Below are 23,706 nucleotides of genomic sequence, written 5' to 3'. Positions count from 1 at the left end.
TCCCACCCCCAGAAATTCCCTTCTGACCCAACACTCAATGAATCAGGAACAAGTTTCCTGGAGAAAAAAAGGCTTTAAAAAAAAAATAAAAAAATCATCACTGGCACTCCAGCTCCTGAGAACCTGAGAGGCTTTTCAGTTTCTGTCAGTGCGCGGTTTTAAAAATCTTCTTGGCCGACACGAGGTCACGAATAAAAACAAGTTCATCTGCACAACACCCTCACTGTTTACTGGAAAACATGATTCCTGAGCAAGGAGTTTAAAAACACATGAATGAGTTTTCCCTCATAAATCATACTGAATACTAATCAACTATATGAAATCTGAACCTTTTCTAATCCGACACATTTCTAGCCTTTTTGGGATAACACAGGAATTATCTGTCTTATCCCAAGACAGATAATGCACAGCACTCTTTATGCATAATCGCCCCTTCTTTAGTAGATATGAAAAAAGCAGTTGCATATTTAATGTAGCAGCATAATCTTGCATTGACAATTTAGGGAAAAAAACAATTTAATAAAACAAAATATAGTATTCAGAAGAGAAAATCCCACATTAAGACTTTTTTCCCAAAATTTACTAACTCCACAATTATTGGCAACCATAACAATCCATTTAAAGAGAATGTAACTAAAAGTTAGTTTAGTTACATTCCCGATTCTCCTGGATATTTCTCACAAAGGTGAAGAAAGTAAATATGGGGACAAACCCCCCCCCCAAAGCTCGGTGTTGGAGAACTGCAGTAAAATATGAAATCATGAAGTCACAAAGTCTCCAAAGAAGCTATTTCTCCGTTTACATGCTGGACAGCTCTTTTGAACGTATTGATTAATCGTCAGAATAATCAATAGAATAACTGATTATTGTTAGTTGCAGCCCTAGAATCAATTGACTGAAATCCGTTCAGGATGTCATTGAGTTCTGCAGGATTCTGGAAATGAACCTTTCGTTTGAAGAGGGACAGATCAGGGACAGCAGCTCTTAAGTGAGTCTACTGATCTGGAGAGGTTTTGAAATCTCTGCGCGTCTCTAATCTTGTCAAATGTCTGAATTTTTTAACAACAAATGATGTGGGATTTTTCTCCAGTGAATAAATGAGGTCAAACTACATTTTGCTGGATTTTGTAATGGAGTTTTAACTTATTTGAATGCTCTGTACACTTTTTTTTTTAAATTGGCTATGCCAATGGAGGAGATTTAGTCAAGAATATCACCGTGACGACGACACTTGAATTACCTTGAAGGTGTACTTGACGTTGTATCCAGATTGCCGGATGCGGACCGTCTCCAGCATACCTGTGTATCGCAGCTGCCTCAGCACCAAATTATCATCAAACCTTAAGGGCAGCTGTGTGTGTGTGTGTGTGTGTGTGTGTGTGCATGAGTGAGGGAGAGAGTGAGAGGGGAGGGAAAACGGAAAACAGATTTTCTTTTATTTTTAAAATTCCCACTTCAAAGCAGGATTAAGGAATATTGGAAAACTAAAGCAACTGTGGCCACCGTACCTTCTCGGCGTTGGAACGGATGCACTTGACAAAATAAGGCTCCGACTGACCCAGAGTCTCCATGAGCTTATTGAGAGAAGCCTGCGGGATAAAACATGGGAAAAGAAGTCTTCAAACCCAACAGCACGAAACACACGGAGACACTTCACAGCTGTTTAACAGACAACAGCGAAACTCTGTCGCCATCTGCGAGGAACGCCGAAGCGTTAAAATCCCCCGATTCGCATCAGTATAACTGTCTATATACATTTATGTAAGGATTTGCGGTTTGGTAGAAAACAGGATGCAGCTTTTTTTTTTTTCTTTCTATTTTTCATTTGCAGTGACTGTGTAATTAAACACACAGACACATGTGTGTCTGCATGTGTGTGTAATCACTTAGAGGCAGGAGGAATTCAGACTTTTTTTTTTTTTCCCCCAGCATGGGAGATTAAAGCAATCAGAGCAGCACAGGATGTGGAGAGTGAAGTCATCCACACATGGACTCGGGCTGCCTCCCCGTCGGCCGTCCACAGGGACCTCAGCTGCACCTCCAGCTGCCACGAAACACTGTTCGCTTTTAAAGAGGACGGGGGGGAATCAAGCGTTTGGTTACGGAAATGTTACTGCCCGCTGATGAGATTGTTTTCCATATTTCAGTGAGCAGATATAGCACTGTTGACTGAGAAAACACTGTAGTTGTCAGTTGTCAGGCTCCTGCAATGACAACAGCACTCCTATCTTTTATTTCCATGTTATCTGCTGCCTGGTTTTCCTATTTACATTGTACATGTAATAACAGAGAAAGTAATAAAGTCAAATTTTGATTACGCAAACGGTTTCTCTCGTGCAGCTGAGCTTATGTCAAACCTGCTGATGTTAAAACTTCAAAGTCCTTTTGAAGTGGTTACAATTTCAGATTTGATGGTTTGAACCTGAACTAGTTTTTTTTTTTTCATTTTTAGAGACGCACCAATCAAACTTTTTTTCCAGCTGATTTTGTTTCAGACAGATTCTGATTTTGTATTCCAGGTCTTTAACACATAAAACAACGTGTCTTGATAGATTTATTCAAATTTAATCAAACATAAATACTGCAATTTAACTTTGAACGTCCCTGATAAGTAGCAGTTGTATGATGTTTTCTTTACAACTTTGTAATTTTGTGTTTTTATTATGTACTAAGCACCTTGAACCGCTTTGAAAATGGTAGCAAAAACACAAAATAGAAACTTTTCACAGATTTCCCTCCTCGATTTGAGGAGTTCATCCACAAGGTATTGTGCCGTTTCATAAGGGTGTGTCAGTGAATGAATCACTTCCTTTTTAATATACAAAATCAAGCATGTTTCTTATTACCAGAGATGATCTCACACATTATGTCTCTTGGATATGCAGTGATAGACACAAAAAAAAAATCACAAATGTAGGGGTGAACAGAGATGTGCGTTGTTTCTGCCCTATTGCTGTAAGATTTGGGAAACACAACTTTTCTTAGTAAGCTGCGGATTTGCTGAACTGTAAAGCAGCGAGTGCATCCATCCATCCCATCCCATCTGACCTGAAATTGTGCGCTGATACTGGGAGGTTTCTTCTTCTTGTGCAGGTGAAGCAGCGACTTGGTGATGCGGTCGTGAAGCGTCAGGTTGCTAAGGTACTTTAGTGATTTGACGTTCAGTAAATGCTGCAGGCAGAAAGTCACAGTCAGCACAAGCCCAGTGAAACTCTACGTTAAAGTAAGACAGCTCATACCTTCGGAAGAACTGGTTTCGACTTGTAGTTTTTGTTCCTCCTGTTTACATATATAAAATCAAAACAAAACAGAAATTAACCAATGGCTTTTTTTCCCCTCCAAACATCGAGTAGCAATAAATCACTTCCGGAATTTTTTTCTGAATGGGTCACAGAAGAAGTGGGACTTTAATTTTTCCACTGGAGAGGAAATATTCCTTCGGAGGGTCAGGCGCAGAGCAGCGCAGACTGAGCTGGTGGGAATGTCGGGATCAGTGACGGAGCCTCCAGCTGGGCGGAAAAGGGATCTCAGGAGGTCTGTCAGGTTTCCAGACATCTCTAAGCTACTTCTTTACATTTCTGATCACAATATTTGGATTTCTCTAACCAGATAAAGTTAATCTGGAATCAAAAACACGTCCTCCGGTGCATCCTTAAACTGCATTCAACACCTAACCGGGTTGCAGCTTAACAAGCACATGGGACGTCAAGAGAGCAGAAATCTGCCTTACTGAGGTGAATGCTGAACGTTTTATTGTGCGTGTTGCAGGTACTGACATCAGGATGTCGTGCGCTCTCTCCAGGAGTTTACTGCTGGCCGAGTTGACAAAGATGCCGTCTTCTTCTGTGTTGGAGCCGCCGGAAGACAGGTGGCTCTGCCGACCGACGCGGCCGTTCCAGCCGAGGCCCGGAGAACTCCTTCAGGACACATGAACAGGAGCAGGATTAGGGTTGGAACGAGCTTTTAACCACTAGTAGTAATTATTTGGCCGGGGCGGTCACGCTTAAAAATAAAGAATTATTTTTCAAATTTGATCCCATTTCAATAATATATTTTTCTCGCCTTCTTTTCTAAAGAAGAAATTACAATTGACAGAAAACATTTTCTGTCAGATGTATGACAGATTAGGGTGTGGCTACAAGAATTTTGGTTTAATAATGAGAACATCGTGATAATTTTAACAATTTTACAAGAACGTCTTAAAATTATGAAAAAAAAAGTTGTTTTAATACAGAAAAAAATGCCTGGACAGCTACTTTTCTGTTATTTATTCTCATGTCATTTCAGCTTTATTGTCATACTGATTCATTCTCTTATTACTACGACTGTACTCTTGACGTCCTTGTCCTAATATTCTGTTGTAGAGCTGTCCTAAATTGAAAGTTCAAATAAATAGAAGGTGTAAAACATGCTTGTCAAATAAAACGGTGGACTTTAGGCCTGCTGACATCACTCTGAACTATGGAAACCCAAGGAGTCTATTGATGGAAAAAAAAAACAGAATCCAGATTTGATTGCTTACTTGACAAATTAGATTTTTCCCCAGCTCTACTAGTTTTTATATCATTAATAAAATTATTTAAACATATTTTTCTATTAAACAGCCAAGTCACAATTTATTATATTAATTCCATCCTTTTTAGTTGCGGTATGCACTGTATTTTCACAAACTTTGTCCTTTTTAGGGTTGAATTTCTTTGAATCAGTTTTCATGTCTAGTGCGGACAATAACGTTTCAAATCCACTTTAAATGAACTTACCTTCATGAAAGACTGAGGAACACTTAAAAAGTAAATTAAGAAAAGGCTGACAACATATTTTTCCAGTGATACAATTTCAATACTGTAGCTAAATCTAATTGTGGATGGTTGTTCAGCTCACCAATTAGCTCAGTTTTACCACTTGGCTTGTTACTCTTATAAATTAAGGCATTACCGCCAATTGGAGCTCTGTAAATTTTTCTGGACTCATTTATTCCAACACTGTGGTTGTGTAAATGACCCACTTCCTTGAAAACACATTTGTAAAGAGGCGGTTGTACACCCTGGATAGGACTCCAAGTCCGTCACGAGGGCTAATGCAGAAACAGAATCTTGCAAAAGATCCAATTTATAGTCACCAGTTGCCACAATAGGAATGTTTGTGGACAGTGGGAGGAAGCTCAGGCACACAGAGAACAACGCAGATAACGGTGCAACGGTGAGAACATGGGAAGTTCACACAGGAAAGAAATCGGTAACCATCTAGTGCATCTTAATGATGCTTTCTCTCCTGGAGACTCGAGGTGTTAAAACACGACACATAGATTGTGTGTCATGGATCCAAAGATGCTTTTCCATACTCTACTTTCTTCCATACTTATTGAGACCTGGAAATTAATTTAATCCAATTCTGCCATTTTCTGAACCGTGTAGGAACAATGATAAATGCAAGGAAAAGCAGCGTCTTTAAAATACTTCTAGTGCTGATGCTACACATTAGCTGCATTTCCCGCCATGAAATGATGCAAATAACATTAAAACTGTGTTTCCTTTGCAGATGACTGCAATCCATGTGCTAATGTTCACACCTACGTAAATACCACTATATAAACAACCTCAATAAATTTTGGGGGATTTTTTTAGGGGGGATTCAGCAGTTTCTAGAGTTACGTTTGGTCTTAATAGGCATGACTGTCATATGTCAGTGCCAACTCTGACTAAATACTAGGCTGTGTCAGAGTACAGCCCTGAAAACAACTATGATCAGCTGTAGAGTTTCTGCATGTAACTTTACAATGTATTGTATGTTTATATTACCAAGTCATATTTTATGGACTTAAACAAGGACGAATTATAATTTTTGTCTACCGTCTCTCGCAGGTTGAAGAAATAATTTAGCAAGTTGGAGGAAAGTAAACAAACAAACAAAAAAAAGACTTTCCTACATTATGACTTGGAACAAAGAGAAAACGGGGGCTGCTGCAGGGGCAGCAATTGATGATAATTTGAGTGCAGCTGAGCAGTTTATTAAGTTTCCATTTTCCTCCTTTGTAGATTTACAAGAATTCCACCAGCGGAGTTTCGGTGCAGGCCGCACACAAGCATAACGCACAAACAGCAGCGGCAACATGTGTGTGGAAACTTACACCGCGTGGTATTAAAGGACGGTTGACTTGATTTCCAAAAATAATATGAGGGGAGTCAGGAGGAGTGGAAACGTTTCAATAGCAGATAAAATAAAAATGGTAAAGCTGTTTTTGTAGCTTTAGACAGGACCAACCTGGAAGACGTGAAAGGATTTCACCTGCTGAGTGTTTCATACTAAAAAAGCTCATTGAAAACATTGGATGGGGTGATAGAGAGATTTTGTAATCTTTGCAATCGAAAGAGCTATTTTGCCCTCAGTCCAACTGAATCAAACTTGATCAAATCTTTTGCTCATAATTTTTGATAAACATCTACTACAGAAAATGTGTTGATGAACAATCATTTTATTTCTATTTTTAGATTTTAAAACAAAGACGCAATGTTTCTGCAATAAAGTGGGTGGATACATTTTCTTCTACTATATTTGTAGCAAATACAATTTAAAAAATGCATTATTTGGTTCAATATTACTCAAGTTCAATCAAGTAAACAGCTTATTAGTGTGTCTCAGCTGAACACAGTGGAATGCAGACAAGGTCATTCAGCCTTTAGATTCAGATTTGAAGATGTAAATAATGAGTTCTATGGAGTAGTTTAATCTGGGATGAAGTGCTGCTCATGCTTCATTTATACTCTACATTCTCAGTTTCATATGACCAAGCAGGTTTACAGTACAATGACTTAAATTCCTGTATATTATTGGAAACATCGTTGAAAACCCAATAAAGACAATGTTGGAAAAAAACCCGACTTTAATTACAGAACAAGATGCAGAAACATCCAGTAAAAAAAGTTAATTTCTTTTCTGATTTACTTCCAGGTTTATGTTCCTTTCTTTCGTAATCTTTCAGAAAACTTGTCGATGTCCAAATCAGGCGGTAAATCTCAAACTCTAGGATCTGAAATATCTACTTAAACACAACTTTTCTGTTTGCATCTGGCCTACCATACAAAGAAGAATTTTTTCCCCCAGTTGATCATCGATCTCAGTAAACGGTGACGCTACAATATACCTTTTGTACCGACTGTTTATCTCCAGAGCCTCTGTGAGAGTCCCATAAAGTAGTGCACTGTCTGCCGTTGGGTCCAGCTGACACACTCGGATATTTATCTCTCCCTGGATGATCTTCTGCAACGCATAGCTCTGACTTTACATCATGAAGGAAGCAGCTGGACTGGGTTTAGAGCTCTGTGAGTCTGCGGATGATGAGTGTGTGAGGAGGGAGACAGAAGGAGGCCAGGGGTCAGGCGTTGCATTAAGGGTGGGGGTTAACGGATTCGCTCCTGTGTAACAAAAGCCGTCTTTCTGGAGAGCCTCGGCTTTGCAAGTCATGGTCGTTGCTTGTTGACCTCACCGTCAACAGATAATTAGAGGAAGTGGAGCTAAATGAGAGCATCGCTAAGACTGACGACACATTAGTCATTTTTTTTTAAAGATATCAAGTATGTACTGGGCAATAGATGTTTGTAAGAAAAAGTGCAGGTTGACATCTGATATATCAGTCTCTGATCTTCCTCACAACAATACCTCATATATTTCTCTATGTTGTTAAGTCAGGTGACTTTGCTGGCAAATCCAAACAGTAATACCAGGTTCAATAAACCAGGTACTGGAACTTTTGGTATTCTGGGCTAGAGCTATGCCTTATTTTATTTTATCCTTCTATACAGTTGGATAAACAACCAGCTTCTTTAGCAATAACATTTTGTGGCTTATGATCCTGTTGGACATCTATACCAGTCAGCAGTCTTCTCCATGATTGTGTAGGTGAATACATGACATTTATGGGTATAAAATCCTATTTTATAGTCTTGTAATATTCTACTCATTTACAAAAACCCATCAAAATTAACTAAAATTTATATAAACAAGTTTCATCATGATCATGAATCATTGATATTAATTAATGTGATGATTTTTTCCTCTCTTTTTTTAATTTTACCTCTTCAAAAGAGGATTAAAAGTTCCTAAAAACAACAATCTATGCATTTAACTTAACTGCAGAAGTTATAAGCCTGTTTTAAGTAGAGAAATTTCTGCTTTTAAATAAAACCACAGATTTAACAAGTTACAGTTTCAAAAGCCCTTAATATTTTCCATCATTCCTTTCCTGTGGTTTACACTCCTTTAACAAGACGCCAGAGACAGTTTGGGAATGTTTCCACGCAAAAGTCCCACTTGCGGTCTGACCCAATACCGGCGGACGCGCACTTACCGTGGCGATTTCTCTGCGATGGCGTTGCTTCCCTGAATGTCTGACAAAGGCGTCCGTGGCGTCTTTCTGGTTATACCTGATTCACAAACAAACAGGCATCAGAGAATGCAATAATAAAAAATACTAAAAACAGAAGACAAAACAAGACAAACGGCCACACAACACCAACAAAAAAACACACTTCTGACACCATGTGACAGTCTGGTGTTATTACAGTGAGAGTTTTGTGCCTTTTTTATGAGCCATACAGTCTAATGGGGATGATTTGGTATAAAAGGTTAACAGCGATGTGAACTTGTTAGTGCTGAAATATGGAAGATGATACTGAAGAGTTATTTCAAATTAGTCTGGATTTTACACTTGCTTATTAATCCGATTAGTCATTTCAAATAGGGACACATTGGGATTGCACTTTAATTACCCAAGAGAAGCTAAAATCTAAGTGTGGTGGCAGAGTGATCTAACTGATGCATTTCTTTCTGAAGTCGTGCTGAAGAATCACAGATATCTACAAGGGTTAGCCTACTCAGAAAGTAAACTGGGACTGAACATAATACCATTCTCTGTTTCATCATCACTTTGCACAACTTTCTCACTCTCATCTGGAGCTGCAAAGGTAGCACAGAACAAAACAAAAAAAGACACAAAAAGAAACAAAACATGAGTGTGACTAAGAGTTTATGGAGGCCCGAGACGTCCATGAGGTCGGCTGTGTGTCCACCACCATGTGAGCGAGTTAGTCACTTCGTCCGCCACCAACGCCGTCACCGACACAGGGTTTGTTAGTGACATCTGACGTGAGGTGTAGGTGAAGTAGCGACTACACCAACAGGCTGTAAGGTAAGCTACACCGCTGAGAAGGACACCACCCAGAGTAGTTTCTGCCCCAGACAGCGCACTGCAACCATGCATTCCCACCACTACAGGACTCATGAGCGTGTGACAGGAGTGTCAGGATGGCTGAAGCATGCTACCGAACAACATGCAGGAGGGAGATGGAGGGATCAGAGACCAAGCATCTAGTCTATAATAGTAGCTGCAAAAATCACAAATAAAAAACAACAACAAAAAAAATATAGCACAGTGCCTTGAAAAATATTCACTCTCATTTTTCCCCCCACATTTTATCAGAGTACAGTAGCAAACTTAACTATGTTTTAATGAGATTTTATGTGACAGACAAATAATTACTGGATAATTGTAAAGTGGAAAAGAAATTTAAGAAAAGATCCAGCACAACCAGTTGCCTTCAAAATCCAGTGTCTGTTCAATCCACTATCTGAAAATGACAGTGTTGCAAACCTACCACAACAAGGCCACCAGCACCAAGAATGCAGAAGGAGCAACAATGGAATGGCTTAGATCACATGTGTCAAACTCACGGTTCAGGGGCCAAATCTGGCCCACCACAGCTGTTGATGTGGCCCACATAAACAGAACCTTTAAAGGGGCAGCATTATGTGTTTTCCAGCCACACAGAAACATTTTATAGCATAATCAAGTAACTATGTTACCTTCAGTTGTTATAATGTTGTATATATCAAATATGACTTAAAGGAAATTTGACTTTGTAAATTGATGCCTTGAAATTGGGCCTCTGTCTCTTTAAGAAAGTACTGTTCTTTCCAAAACCCCGCCTTCAGGAAGTCATCGCACTCCTCTATTAACCCCTTAACAACGTTTTTAATCAGCATTTCATTGAGAAGTAGCATGTATAATGAGCTCAGCACCAGGTGTTTGCTAATTGTTGCTGCTGCTAGTCTGAAGGAGCCAACCAGCAAGTCTCTAAAATCAAAGCAGTTTCTGTCTTTATGCTAAAAAATTACGTCCAAGATGTTCAATATCATTTCATTTTCAGAAGTATCAATTGAATAGAGAGAGCGCTATTTAGTAATATTTAACAGTTTAAAGTTTGTTTTTGTTTTTTTTACAATGATCTATGTCAACTGGGTCTTTAAGGAAAAGGAAATGAGATTGATACCCCTTGTTTAGATAAAAGAATATTCATATCTAGACTTCAAACTAATCGGATCTCTGACACAAGTCTTGTTCTGATGTCCAGGTTTTCCAAAAAGAATGGGAGAAATGACAGTGTCAAGATTTGCAAAGTAGCCAGTATATAATACAAAAGGTTAGCAAAAACTTACCCATTTCCCTCCACCACACAATTATGCACAACTCTGTGTTGGTCTATCACATAAAACCTCATTAATATGTTTTGTAGCTGCTGGTTGTAAAGTGGCAAAATGTGAAAAGGCACTGCACATGTTCTTAAGAAACAGTTACCGAAGTCTTTTGTCTTAATGTGGCTACAGTAGAAGCTGATGATGTTGGTCGCTCTCATCCCTACAGTTCCCCTAACATGAAAGTTAGGAAGGGTTACTGTTGTCTTGGCAGCCTTACTGTACTTCTCCTCTTTGCATCTCTGCAGGATCTCTAAGCTTCTCTGATGCACAGGGTGCTGCAGAAAGCTAAAACTATCCATTTTTTTCAATACTGCACAGGGAGCAGCGTCATCATGCCCTTGGAGAAGCAAAACAAAAAGGAAAGGAGGAAGAAAAACAAAACATAAGGGCAGAGGAGGGAGAAAGGGAGAGAGAGAAATTAAGAGATTAGACAGTGTAGAAGTGGAGGATTTCAGGAAATGCAGTTTTCTACTTGAACAAGACATCTGAAGAGAAGACGGTAAACATTTCAAAACGACACTACGAGGTTCGATTCTGTGGGTTTCTGTGTGAGATCATGGCCAAAGTTTTTTTTCTTGTTTTTTTGCAGTGTTGCAAATGATATTTCAAAAATCAGCAGTTTCAATTTACACAGTTTTAGAATCGTCAGTGAGAGGTTTAGATATTGTCAAGAAGCTTGAGGTTTCCAAAGAGCTCTGCCTCCTTTTTAAAGATGTGTCTTACCACCAGTGCAGAACTTGCTTAACACGGGCAGCAGGTAAGTGTGGATGGATCCGCACACACTCTGTTCAAGATAAAGATCTGGGGGAAATATTCATCAAAACTAAAATGATGGAGAATAAAGCACGCTTGCAAAGATATTTTCTCTGTTTGGAACAGCTGGATCCTTTGTTAATCAACAGAAGTGGATTTTTCTACCCAGAAACATTGCCATTAATAGATTTGACCGACGTGTTCTCTAGGAAAGTCTACAAAACTAAAAAAAAAAAGAAAATGCACAAATGACAACTAAATGCACTGCAAAAACACAAAATCTTACCAAGTATTTTTGTTCTGGTTTCTAGTAGAAGACAAAACTAGCTTTTCAGCATAATAAAGGAACTTGTTTTAAGTCAAGTCTTCCTTAATATCCATAAAAAATGTACTAGTTCCACTGGCAGATTATTTCACTTGTAACATGGGAAAAATGTCATTATAAATGAAAACATTCTGCCAGTGGAACTACCACGTTTTAAAATTAATATTAACACTGTCAACTTAAAACAAGCTCCTACATATTGCTCAAAAGTTACTCAGCTGGTTTTGACTTACTATTTTCACTAGAAACTAGACAAAAAATACTTTGCAAGACTTTTTTAATGCAGTCATTCAAAGACCAAAACTCTTAGGTTTAACCTGTCTTAAGAAACAATCAAAAAAGATGTTGAACATATTGAAAATCTATCAATATTTCTAAAACAATTAGAAATAAACACAGTATGATCAAGTCCAACCACCAAAAAAAAAAAAAAAATCTACAATCAGACAGAATTTGGCAAACAGGTCGATGTCCAAAGCGAACTGCAGAAATTTTAAAGAGGAATGCCGGCAGAGTCCATATCAGCTCTTGTCTAAACAAATGCATTTTCTAATTTGATGCGTTTGCAGCTTGTGGTGCGTTTTACTTTCTCATTAGCATATAATAGTAACACTTTGAAATCATCTCATCAAACAGCATTTGCGTCACTGTCAAAAACATTTGGCCACGATTATACGAGCTCAGCCCATACAGTACCTCCTCCATGCATCGTCTTCTACGGTTTTTTTCTTCCGTTCTGCACATCTAGTCTCTTTAGACAAGATGGTGGTGAGTGAACACAAATCAGTTCACTAGGATTTAGTCAAGAGCATCTTTGTGCTGTTGCAGAGATTGTTCTGAATATATTTAGCAGACACCACTGGGTGAGTTAGTTTAGGGATTTCTACTGGTTCTAAAAGTCTATTCAAACATCCACAATGAAAGTGAAGAAAGAGCTAGAGAGGGAGCAGCAATGCTTACAGTAACAATCTGATACTGAAATCTATGGCATTATAAGAGTGAACTCTAAAGAGAGAAAAATGCATTCACAGAGAGAGGAAGCTGAGAGAGACAAAGAGCTAAACTACTGTAAATACGTAACAAAACTACAAGCACTATTAACACAATGCAGAATGATGACAATAGATACAAAATGTGGTGAGAAAAACTGAACTGCAGATCATCATTTTCTCTTTGTATTTAGTGATTAAACTTTATTTTACCTGAACTCTCTGAGTTAGTTTCTGATGTAAAGATGTAACAACATTTTAAAAAGGTAGAATTTCAACTTTTAGATTTCATTCTGTTCCTGTATTATCTTTTTAAAGAGAATCTAAAGAAAGACCCACAGTCACAGTTTTTCCACGGTTGTGTGGGCAGCACAATGCAGTGCTGTCCCTCCCACACGTGTTGCTACGCACTGGTAACTACCTGGTAGAGAAAACGCTAGCACACAAACAAGTTCGCTCATTAATAGGTGCGTTTCCATTACATATGTGTGAAAAAATGTTCTCAGTATTCCACAAATGTTGAAAAAACTAATGTAGCAATTGTGGGGTATTTATTAAATGATAAATGCAAAGAAATAAGTTTGTTCACGTGATAAAAAATTTAAAACACGATGTGCCATCGCCTCCTTCCACTTTCTGTCATCTTTTCCGACAGCAGTTACATCCAGTTATTGATCACGACTCATGTGAAGCTAAATTAGGGTTTACATTGCAGTTCTGTGAAATACACTAATTTCAATTTAGTCAAAAAACTACCTCATCCTTTCCATTAATGTAATTTATTTTTGTAATTTCAATTTGCGCAATTATATGGTCAATGGAAACTCAGTTTTACAAGCAGAATATCTGTTCGGCTGAAGGCTGCAGGCTAGCCTGACTGGTTACCCAGCTGGTATTAGCTTGGTGTACTTGTCTTATTCTATCAAGAGCAAAGCAGCAGAAGTCGTACAATATTCTGCACTTGAAAACCACGACTAACTTCGATAACTGCTTATCTTAAATTTTTGCTTAAAAAATAACACGTTTTTAATTGCAGTGTTACATTTTGTCAGCAGTTGAAACAATTATTTACCTTTTCAATAAGTTACTAACATGATAGGAAGATATTTTAACTCGACATTAAAATGCTAGGGCCTGAATACTTGCTTTAGAAAATAGTCTCTTTCTCTCTGTATATTACCACAAAAACATTAACTTACTTTTTCTACTTGCTCATCAACACTTGACACGTGTTAAAGGAGATACAATAGTTGCTATGGATGCACTCTCTCACCAGTCTTCTTGTGCGTGTGCCTCTTCCCGGCCTCTCTAAAAGCCACCAGGGCCCTGAAGTACGCCCGGAGCACCGCCCAGCGGAAAGTGGCCGACGGGTCGATGCCGATCAGGCTGCCGATGAACGCGTTCTTGCTGCTCTTTAATAGAGCTACGATGTCTGGTCGCATGTGATCCGTGTTCTTCTCCCTAAAATCCTGCGTTGGAGTGACAGAGACATAAAAATGACGACATGTCCCTTTATCTGGAAGTAAACATCCTTCTACTGAACACAAGACGATGGCTCTTAAACCTCGGTGAAAACTCCTGCTGACCTTAACGCCGTACTTGACCTTGCCAGCATAGTGCCTGATGATGAAGGCGGGCTCCATGACGGCAGAAAACTCGATGTAGCTGTTCCCTTCATGCTGCCGCTTGAACTTATCCAACAGCGTCTGATTGGTGGCTTGAGGGAAGCTGGAATTAGGAACAGAGGCGAGAGCTTTGAAGAACAATAGATGTTGCATCTGCTTTTAATGCCGAAGAAGAAAAGAAATAAGAAATCCGCCAGGGAATCAGTACCCTGATGCACTTGTTTAAAGCTGTCACTTGCGTCATGAATCCTGCGTCATTAATCACACTTAAAAAAGAAACAAAAACGTTTGACGGTTTTTTTTTTTATTTCTGCTCCGAACATGATGAATTTATGAAGTCCAGAATAAATGAAGGAGATCGTGGCACACGTCATCTGATCTGCAGCCCGTTAGGAGATGCTCAGCGCCAACGCAGGAAGACGTGAAGCTGCTTTTTCACGAGCTGACACACTGTTCTGAGGCCAGCCATGGTTGTTGAGCTCCGTTCATATGTTCTCCATTACTTCTGAGGCGCTGGGCTTCACCTTAACCATTTGTTTTCCTTGAGGTTTGAAGAGACTGGTTTTAAAAGCTGTTCCTTATAAAATCACCTCGACAACAAGTAGCTGAGAATTTAAGCTCAGAACGGAGCAGAAAAGTTTACTATGTGTAATTCTTGGCTGGGCATCGTGTACTGATGCCCATTAAGGCTCATATATTTAAACTAATTTAAAGTCAACTATCTGCCTTCTGCTTGAGGTGGGGGGGGGGGTTAAATAGGGAAATAAATAATTCTTTGGAGAAGAAAACTGAAAAGAAAGTTGTGCAAAACCCATAAAATAAGCTGTTTAAACAGACATAATAAAACGACGACAGATTGATCTATTTTTTTACTGAGCTCAAAGAATTATAAAATCTTCAGAAGGCATCTTCCTTAAGGCAGATTTCAGGTCAGATTTCTTTCTGTACCATTAATAGTAACAGACAGTGAATCTATTAAGAATGAAAAGAAAAAAAAAAAGACATCAGGCGCTCACAGGAAGAAGACGGAGGAAGAATGAGACACCAGGGGTTCTGGAACGGGGTGAAACCTGAGCTACAAAAACAAGACAGCTGAAAGGCTCTGTGCTTTCCAGCTCTTCCATGTGGGAAAACTCTGCTTCAGTGTCCGAAAGGAGAAGAAAGGCGAATTAAAGGAGGAAATATTGTTCCTAAATTAGCCGCAAAACAGCCGTGAACTTCAAAGTATCAGATGTACTTTTTCTCCCTGCTATGATGAAATCAATTGAACAAAAAACAGGAGTTATGATCAAATCAAGACGCACTCCAGAAACCTTTGATTCATAGCATTAATATGATGGGATGCGACAGAAAGGTCACACGGATAGATTAGTGTTGATTTAAAGTTTCAGGCTGCCTGAGGAATAAAACCTCCTCTTATCTGTGCATATCTAGATTTGTCTTCATGTTTCTTCTGGTTCATATCGTCCTCATGGCGGTTTTTTCTGGCTTAATCAAACGGCCTCTTTAAGATGTCTTATCGTCACTTGATTTAATTTTAATACGAAAACCGTGGCGAGAAGCAACAGTGCGAGGCTACACAAATCCTGGGCCAGCGTTTTAGGTTTTACAGCTGATGGGAGTTTCAGGGTTTTTAGCATGAAGACAGAACGGAGGTCTCAGTTGGAATGAAACCAGAAACTCTGCTGTCGTGTCAGCATGTCTGCCAGTTTTGCTTCAGCCAGCCAAACGCACTGGATGAACTTTTTCACAGAGAAACAAAAGGAAAAGAGAGAGAGAGCTTCTGAAGCAATGAAACAGTGATACTACTGTAGACAACTCACTTGCATTCTTCGTCCAGCAGGTGGAACAGCGCTGTGGGCTTCTTGCTGATCAGGCTGATGCAGCCCGTATTGTCGATGTAATCGATGTTCCTCCAGCTGATGCCCTCTGCTCTGTACTCCTCCTGCAGGGTCACATAAAGACAAAAAGAAAGCCAAGCGTCAACGCTACCTGACCTTTAGCCGTTTGGTTTGATAAGTTGTGTTGTTAGGTGGGATTGGGTTCAGATCCTACTTTAGGTTATTTTCAAATATCGGTAAATCTGAGCACACATGAGGGGCACATCAGGGCTCCACTCTTTGGAAACTTTTATTCATCATCTACATGATTATCGTAGTTCAGATTGTGGAGTTCTATGATATTAAGGTGTCTGCATACAATATGCTGATGACGTACAACTTTATATTGATGGGATGGGAAAGAAATTCCTCCAACTCTGTGTTTTTGGCTTTAATAAGCAAGGTAAGAAGTCAACACTCATCTAAACAGTATACGGCAAAAAATAGGTGTCAGGACCTCAATTAAAAAACAAAAACAAATAAAGTCTCTAAATCAGCATACAACCACCTTAAAAGATTAAAAGAAAAATAAACAGTTTTCTATTAAAACAAGACAAACACTGATGCATGTTTTCGCTTTAAATTGGCTTGGTTAGTGTAATAAAATCTATATACTTCTCTAGGGAAAAAAATAATCCCATCCATCCATTTTCTGTTCACCCTTTGTCCCTAACGGGGTCGGGAGGGTTGCTGGTGCCCATCTCCAGCTACGTTCCAGGCGGGAGGCGGGGTCACCCTGGACAGGTCGCCAGTCTGTCGCAGGGCAACACAAAGACATACAGGACAAACAACCATTCACACACACACACACACACCCCTAGGGAGAATTTAGATAGACCAATTAACCTAACAGTCATGTTTTTGGACTGTCGGAGGAAGTCGGAGTACCCGGAGAGAATAATAATAATAAAAAATAATCTAACAACTTATTTAAAATTCTGCTGCCAAAGTCTCAACAAACAGCAAGAAGATAAATCATCTGGCTCCCAGTATGTAAAATCTTGTTGATGGTCTAGTAACTTTTTAAAATTTATTTATTTTGAACATGATAGTAGTATAGAATCACACACACGAACAAGGAAAAGACAAATGTTTTTGTAATACAATAATCTTAAAATGCTCGAAAAGAAGTAGGGAGAAGTAAAGATGATCAAATAATGAGCCATTATTTGATTAAATCTGCATTTTAGTGTTTCCTTCCATTTATTTGATGCTTTCATGCATTTTAAAGTGTATTTGGATTATTTCATGTTTTGGTGTTTTTAAAGCGTCTTTTCTCTGTTCCTTTGCTTTCCTGTAAAGTACTCCAACTTACCCCATGCTTCAGCTATCAGAGAATATTCATTTACCTCACGAGAGTATCAGTTATTTACACGTCAAGTTTATAATTTACCAATTAAAGCAACATTCACAGGCTTTGTCTGACCTCTCTATGCTTTCTTATTCGGAGAAACAACGTCTTCCCCAGTTTCATGTCTTCCTGGGAAAGACAGTTATCCAACGAAGACCTTAATCCAGGAGAGGTTTAATAAAATGACTGTATTTTTTTCTCTTGCTTCTCTTGTTCCTGCCCTGGAGTCAGGAAGCAAAAAAAAACAAAAACTAATTGAGTGTAAGGAATTGTTTATTCCGTCTGAGTGCAGGAACTGAAGTTCACAGGGGAAAAATATGCAACAACAAAACTTTAACTTCAATGTGGTGCAAAATAAAACAGTGGAAATTAGATCCACGAGTTTTAATATGAACATAATGATGTCAAGTAGTTAATGGAGCAATATCTCGGTATTTTGCCTGCTTTTCACAGAAATAAATGAATAACATGAAAAATAAATAAGTCAAACAAGTCATTTTTGAATTTTTCAATTTTAAAAGAATGTCTGGCTTAAAAGATAGCACTTTATTAATTTCATAAAGTAGATCTAAAGACATGCACTGTGAGTACAATATCCTGGACCATACACTCCTCCTCCTCCTTCACAAACCACAGCTGAGTAATTACCCAAAGAAGTTGAGTCAGCTCCCTTCTGACTCACAAAACGAATATTATCTGCTCCATATACTTTCAACCATGCACCGTTATACTGAATGAGGAACAGGTGTTTGCTAGAATGTTTCAGATTTTTACTATAGAAATGACCCCTTTTTAGAGTTTTTTTTTACTGCCTTAAATGTGTTTAATGAAACAACAGCAGCACTTATGCTTCTCTATTGATGGCCAGCATCAACATACAGTAAATGTGAAACCTTCAGCTCCTCTGACTCGATACTTTGTGTTGTAATCTGATGTTTTGGAGAGATTAATCTACACCAATTTTGCACACTTGTTTCGAATTTTCTTTGCAAAATAACCAAATCTGGATATCTTATATTTATGAATATTGGTTTTCTAGCCTGGCTGAATATTCTGAAATGAATTTAGGTCTGGACTTTGACTGGGCCATCCTAACACAGTTACAGATTGATCTACACTATTTCATTGCACCTATGGTAACGTTAACTCTTCCACATCCTTTAATAGTTAGAATATTGCAATGTACTCAGCTGCATCCATCCTGACATCAATGTATGTCAGTAAGACTTCATATGTATGCAATATAACTACAAACTCAAGGGTTTGTCACAGTGAGGGTGACAAAAGATATAATTTGGAAGAAATTCAGCCTAGTTTTACCAAAGTTACACAGTCCCTGTTTCTCAAGGGCGCAAAGACGTTCACAAAATCATCTGTAGTGATGAACTTAATCTTCAAGATGATTCAGAGCAACAAAATAATATCCAGAAGGATATTTATAAAAGAAGGCGTGATGGAAAATTCAGAGAAGTCTGTAAAAGCTCTCAAATCCCAAAATTTGATGAACAAGTCAGGTGTTAGTCTTTATAAAAAGTGTTATATCACCAACAAAAGATCTCAAGTTACAACCTTTTTATTCTGGCATTTGAGTGCATGTGCATGCAAGCACAAATGTGTCCATATATGTGTGTAGTCGTGTTGGGGTGCGTGTGTGTGTGTGTGTGTGTGTGTGTACAAAAGTATGCATGCGAGTGTTACGTTGGTAGTGGGGTCTTCAAATTTTTGATGGTGTAGGAAATGGGGGCTCTCAGGTTGGGAGCCACTGCTCTAAAGGATATGCTTTTAGCTGCACCAGAGTGACTCAGAGGTCGACAGATGAATGGAAACACTGTAACTGTAGAGGAGGCTGTGAAGCAGGCCTCATTGGAAACATGAAGCAAAGCAGCTTTTGGACGTTTTATCTCGGCTGAATCACTACCAGAGACTGACTCAGTGGAGCTCATTGATTTTTCCACTCTAATAAAGCTCTTTTGCACTCGCCGGCTAGTGAAGGTCTGTTTTCCACTCTGCTGGCCTGTTTTTTTCATTCAATTATAACCGGACGTTATGTCACAAGCAGATGCAATTTGGTATCAGAACCAGCTGTGATATTAAATCAAAAAGTTTACATTGAAGTCTAAAGACAAAGAAATACAATACAGAGTCACTGCTATAGTATTACACTGGCATACCATTGACTGTGGAGCAAACACTACACTAAAAGTCTCAAAATCCGCACTGTAACATTTGCACTTTAACTTAGCAAATGGTGCAGCCCAGGACCAAATTCTTCTAAATTGAATTGCTAATGTATATTTTTATGTATTTATTTTTCAAGAACTTATATTGCTTAAGTTTACATTTTTATTAATATTTAACAAATTGGATGGAGTAGTTTGTCAACACTGTAACAAGCTACTCCCCTTGGCAATCAACAAAGTATATTCTATTCTAACCCAGTAATTATAATTTAAGTCATTCAAAATAAAAAAAATTAAAAAATAAAATACATATATACAGTATATACATATATATCTCACTGGGGCTCAGAATTAAATTTTCTAAAATCAGATCTTAAAACTTTCTGAAAGACAGTTTTCACACATCTTGATGTACAGCAGCAAAAACAAAAAAAAACAACAAACAAAACAAAAAACGATCGTATTATAAAAATGGTTTCCCTCATGATAATTTCCGATTAGCCGAGGCAATTTATTCCAAGTACAACACAAGCTAAATATTGTCGATATTGAGCAAACTAAGGCGCCAAAAGAGTTTGTAATTTGAATGCTTTACACTGAGAATATTGAAATCTGGAGTTAGCGTTTCATACGCTTATAGAAGCTGGTTGGTAGTGGGGGCGTGTCTAGAGCAGACATCAAAGTTGTGGCACGCAAAGCAAAGCCGTCTCCAAAGCAAAGAGTCAAGTGATAAGTTGTCGGGCAGTAACTGGAGCCAGACAGTCAGTCAAAACAGTACATAAAAGTCAGCACATAGAGGATGACTTATAGATGCGTATTACAGCTTTATCAGCCCTTGATGGACTTTTCTGCGTAGGCTAGCAGGAGGCCAAGTGGTTAGGTTGTGCAGTTACATGTGGGGTAAACAAATGTTACTGTCTGTACTAATGAGAAGATGCCTTCATTGGTTCCGTGATATCTGTGCGTGCCATCAGGACATAGATAGGAAACTTTCCTGTAATCATGCCAGTCACACACAGTCTGCCAGAGGAAAAGATGGATGTACTTGGAGTGGCACCATAACTGAAATGACTGGACTGGTGATGTATTCTGTCCAGCAATGACTGTTTATCCATCTGGACCTGCCAAAGCAGAGAACCAATCCTACCAATGCTTAAAAGACACAAACTGACTTTTGCTTCTGACCTCATGGTGTGGGGAGTCGAAGGGTGTTGACTTCTTACTCTGGTACAGTCCTTTAGCTAGAAAACACATGGCTTGTGTGCCTACATCCTGCCAGTGCCTGTTGATCTACTGGGAGTTTTATAAATGTCTCTGGTTTACAGAGAATGGTTAAAAAATGAGAGAGCAAACCGATGTAGCCAGGAAAAGCTACACTGATGAAAATGTGTTGTTGATGCCAAAGGAAAGTGGGCAGCCTTGATCAGCCAATCAACCACTCATAGCAATCAAGGTAGGCAGTATACCCTTTTTGCAAACACAACACATTAGTTAACCTTGAAACACAGCAGCAGAACAGTCAACTACAGTCCGCACAGGCTCACCAACACTGGACAATAACAGATTGAGAAAACATTGCCATTTATATGGCATTCATTTATGTGGTAAAATCAGAATTGGGTTGAACTATATGAAAGTATGGTTCCATCATATTGTGCATCAAACGTTCAGGCAGGTATTGGTGGTGGATATTTTCATGGCAGAATTTTGACCATTAGTACCAACTGAGATTCATAAAGCACTAAAAACTTACCTTAGTGTTGTTGCTGACCATGCTAACAGGGGACCAATCTTCTACTACCAGCAGTATAATGCACCATGTCAAAAGGCTTAATACGAAACCTAGTTTGTGAACTTATCAATGACCTGACTGTACTCCAATGTCATATCAGATCTTAATCAAGAAGATTTTGGGATGTGGTGGAACATGAGATTTGCATCATGGGTTTGTATAGATGACAAACCTCCAGAAAGTGTGCAATGCCATGATTTTAGTATGGACCAGAACCTCTGAGTAATGTTTCTGACACCTCACTGAATCCATGCCAAAAAGGTTGGATTTTGCAGAGGCAAAATGGGGTTTAATCAGGTCGTATCAAGTGTACTTAACAAGATAAAGAGTAAAAGAGTAGGAATGCTGAATGGGTATCAACAAAGAAAATTCAAAATTTAATTTCAAAAAACAAAAAAAATATCATCATGTGAATTTTCTCTAAACAATATATACACTGCTCAAAAAAATAAAGGGAACACTTAAACAACACAATATAACTCCAAGTAAATCAAACTTCTGTGAAATCAAACTGTCCACTTAGGAAGCAACACTGATTGACAATCAATTTCACCTGCTGTTGTGCAAATGGAACTTTGTACAGAACAAAGTATTCAATGAGAATATTTCTTTCATTCAGATCTAGGATGTGTTATTTGAGTGTTCCCTTTATTTTTTTGAGCAGTATATATATATATATATATATATATATATATATCATTTGGCAGAGTTTACACAGATTTCTGCTAAACACAGGAAGCAGAAATCTTAGTCTCAACATATCTCAATTTGAACTGAACAATGCTACACATAAAGACTTGCCCTTTTTTTTTTCAATCAATCTTCAATAAAAAGATAAAAAAGAAAATGTTTGGCGAGTCATTTTTTAACCTATCGGTCCAATGAGCAGATCTGAACTGACATTAAAAAGTACTATTTATTTCAATATTGTTGCCGTCTGTGTTTCTGAATTGGTTGGCCGTGTGACAATGATAATGATGAAGTGCAGGTTTAGCTAAAGCAGAGAAGTGTCAGCGTTAATGTTAATTTATGTAAATAATGGCTATCGGCATGACAGCAATCTCAATATCGTCGCACATTTTCATTTCTGTGAGTCACTACATTTTACACATACAGCAGTAACTGGAGCAGCTTGTTGTTTGACTAAACTGTGTAATTCTGCATCTGCTGACAGGCTTTAAAAAGGGGCCCAGGGAACCAAACATGTCCAGGCAGGCCGCTGATTCTAAGTAAACACAATGTAAACCTGTAGGCAAATCTTAAATCATGACTTTAAAAGGCCTTTGAAGTAAATCAGATCACTTAGGAGGGCTTGTATCTTCAGCTGGGTAGTCACAGGGGACATAGTCATAGCTTTTCTACGCGGTTGCACAATGCAATGACAAGAACCTCCATTGTCAAAAATTTCACAGAAACGGCCTCTGGCATCAGTGCAAGCAAGTTGCTTTTAGAACGTTGTTGAAACAATCGTTGTGTAATGAAACTGTAAATCACTTCAGGTCCTGTTACGACAGATAAACAGATCTTCTGAACTATTTACATTTTTAGTAGGAACACCTTCTTCTGATTAAGGAAAAAAAACAAAACATAACCTACCTGTTCAAGCTTAAAGATGTGCTGGTTGAAGTAATGCTGAAGACGCTCGTTGGCAAAGTTGATGCAGAACTGCTCGAAGCTGTTGTTCTCGTAGTCCTCGAAACCGAAGATGTCGAGAACACCAATGGACAAGATCTGAAGTACAGAAAGAAGAGAAAGAAATGACCAAAACGGACATTTTCCATTTGGAATGTGCTGAAATCTGGGACAAAAAGTAGCAATTTTATAAAATGTAAATTTCCTTTGTTTATAAAAAAAATAAATTGAAATTCGAATCGTGAGGGCTTCAGTTTCATTTTACCTTGGTGGTCTCCTCCAGGTCTTTATTGTTCAGCAGAGCGTGGTTGATCCTGAAGACAATCCAGTCAAACAGAGCACTGTACAGAGACTTGGCCATCGAGTCTCGCACCGTACCAGCCTGAGAGGAGGAGGAACGCAGTGCAATACTCAGCTAGAGTCTGCTGAAAAATGCACAGAGCCATCTAATCTATTATTGCCGTGCTCATTCTTAGAGTATTTGATATTTTAAGAATGTGTGGGTTTCTTGTGATGCCTAAAGAGGAGAGAAGTAAGAGGAAGTGGCAAACGGAAGGTTTTTTTAATTTTACAAAACTGAAAAAATAGGCTAACTATGGTTTAAATATGAAACATTATCAGACTTCTAAATACTGAGACAATAATTACA

The 23,706-nt window shown here is 38.5% G+C and overlaps 1 protein-coding gene across 6 annotated transcripts in view; it reads right to left on the bottom strand.

Annotated features, from left to right (window-relative positions):
- myo9a (myosin IXA) overlaps positions 1 to 23,706 on the bottom strand; it is a 121,106-nt gene that overhangs the window by 23,471 nt on the left and 73,929 nt on the right. For 4 of the 6 annotated variants that reach the window (XM_023332015.1, XM_023332020.1, XM_023332016.1 and 1 more), the window contains 12 exons: positions 23,323 to 23,439; positions 23,022 to 23,156; positions 16,046 to 16,167; positions 14,184 to 14,325; positions 13,871 to 14,066; positions 10,748 to 10,867; positions 8,345 to 8,420; positions 3,777 to 3,917; positions 3,240 to 3,279; positions 3,049 to 3,171; positions 1,509 to 1,589; positions 1,241 to 1,351 (listed from right to left, as the gene is read on the bottom strand). In XM_023332015.1, coding sequence (XP_023187783.1) covers positions 1,241 to 1,351; positions 1,509 to 1,589; positions 3,049 to 3,171; positions 3,240 to 3,279; positions 3,777 to 3,917; positions 8,345 to 8,420; positions 10,748 to 10,867; positions 13,871 to 14,066; positions 14,184 to 14,325; positions 16,046 to 16,167; positions 23,022 to 23,156; positions 23,323 to 23,439 — 1,404 coding nt within the window. Of the gene's footprint in view, positions 1 to 1,240; positions 1,352 to 1,508; positions 1,590 to 3,048; positions 3,172 to 3,239; positions 3,280 to 3,776; positions 3,918 to 8,344; positions 8,421 to 8,901; positions 8,953 to 10,747; positions 10,868 to 13,870; positions 14,067 to 14,183; positions 14,326 to 16,045; positions 16,168 to 23,021; positions 23,157 to 23,322; positions 23,440 to 23,706 lie in introns of all 6 variants that reach the window. The other 2 variants (XM_023332017.1, XM_023332019.1) reach the window with 2 other exon arrangements.

This window comes from Xiphophorus maculatus, chromosome 4, assembly GCF_002775205.1.
Source record: "Xiphophorus maculatus strain JP 163 A chromosome 4, X_maculatus-5.0-male, whole genome shotgun sequence".
Taxonomy (NCBI): domain Eukaryota; kingdom Metazoa; phylum Chordata; class Actinopteri; order Cyprinodontiformes; family Poeciliidae; genus Xiphophorus; species Xiphophorus maculatus.
The sequence above is the reverse complement of the archived record's forward strand: the minus strand, read 5'-3'. Positions and strand labels throughout refer to the sequence as shown.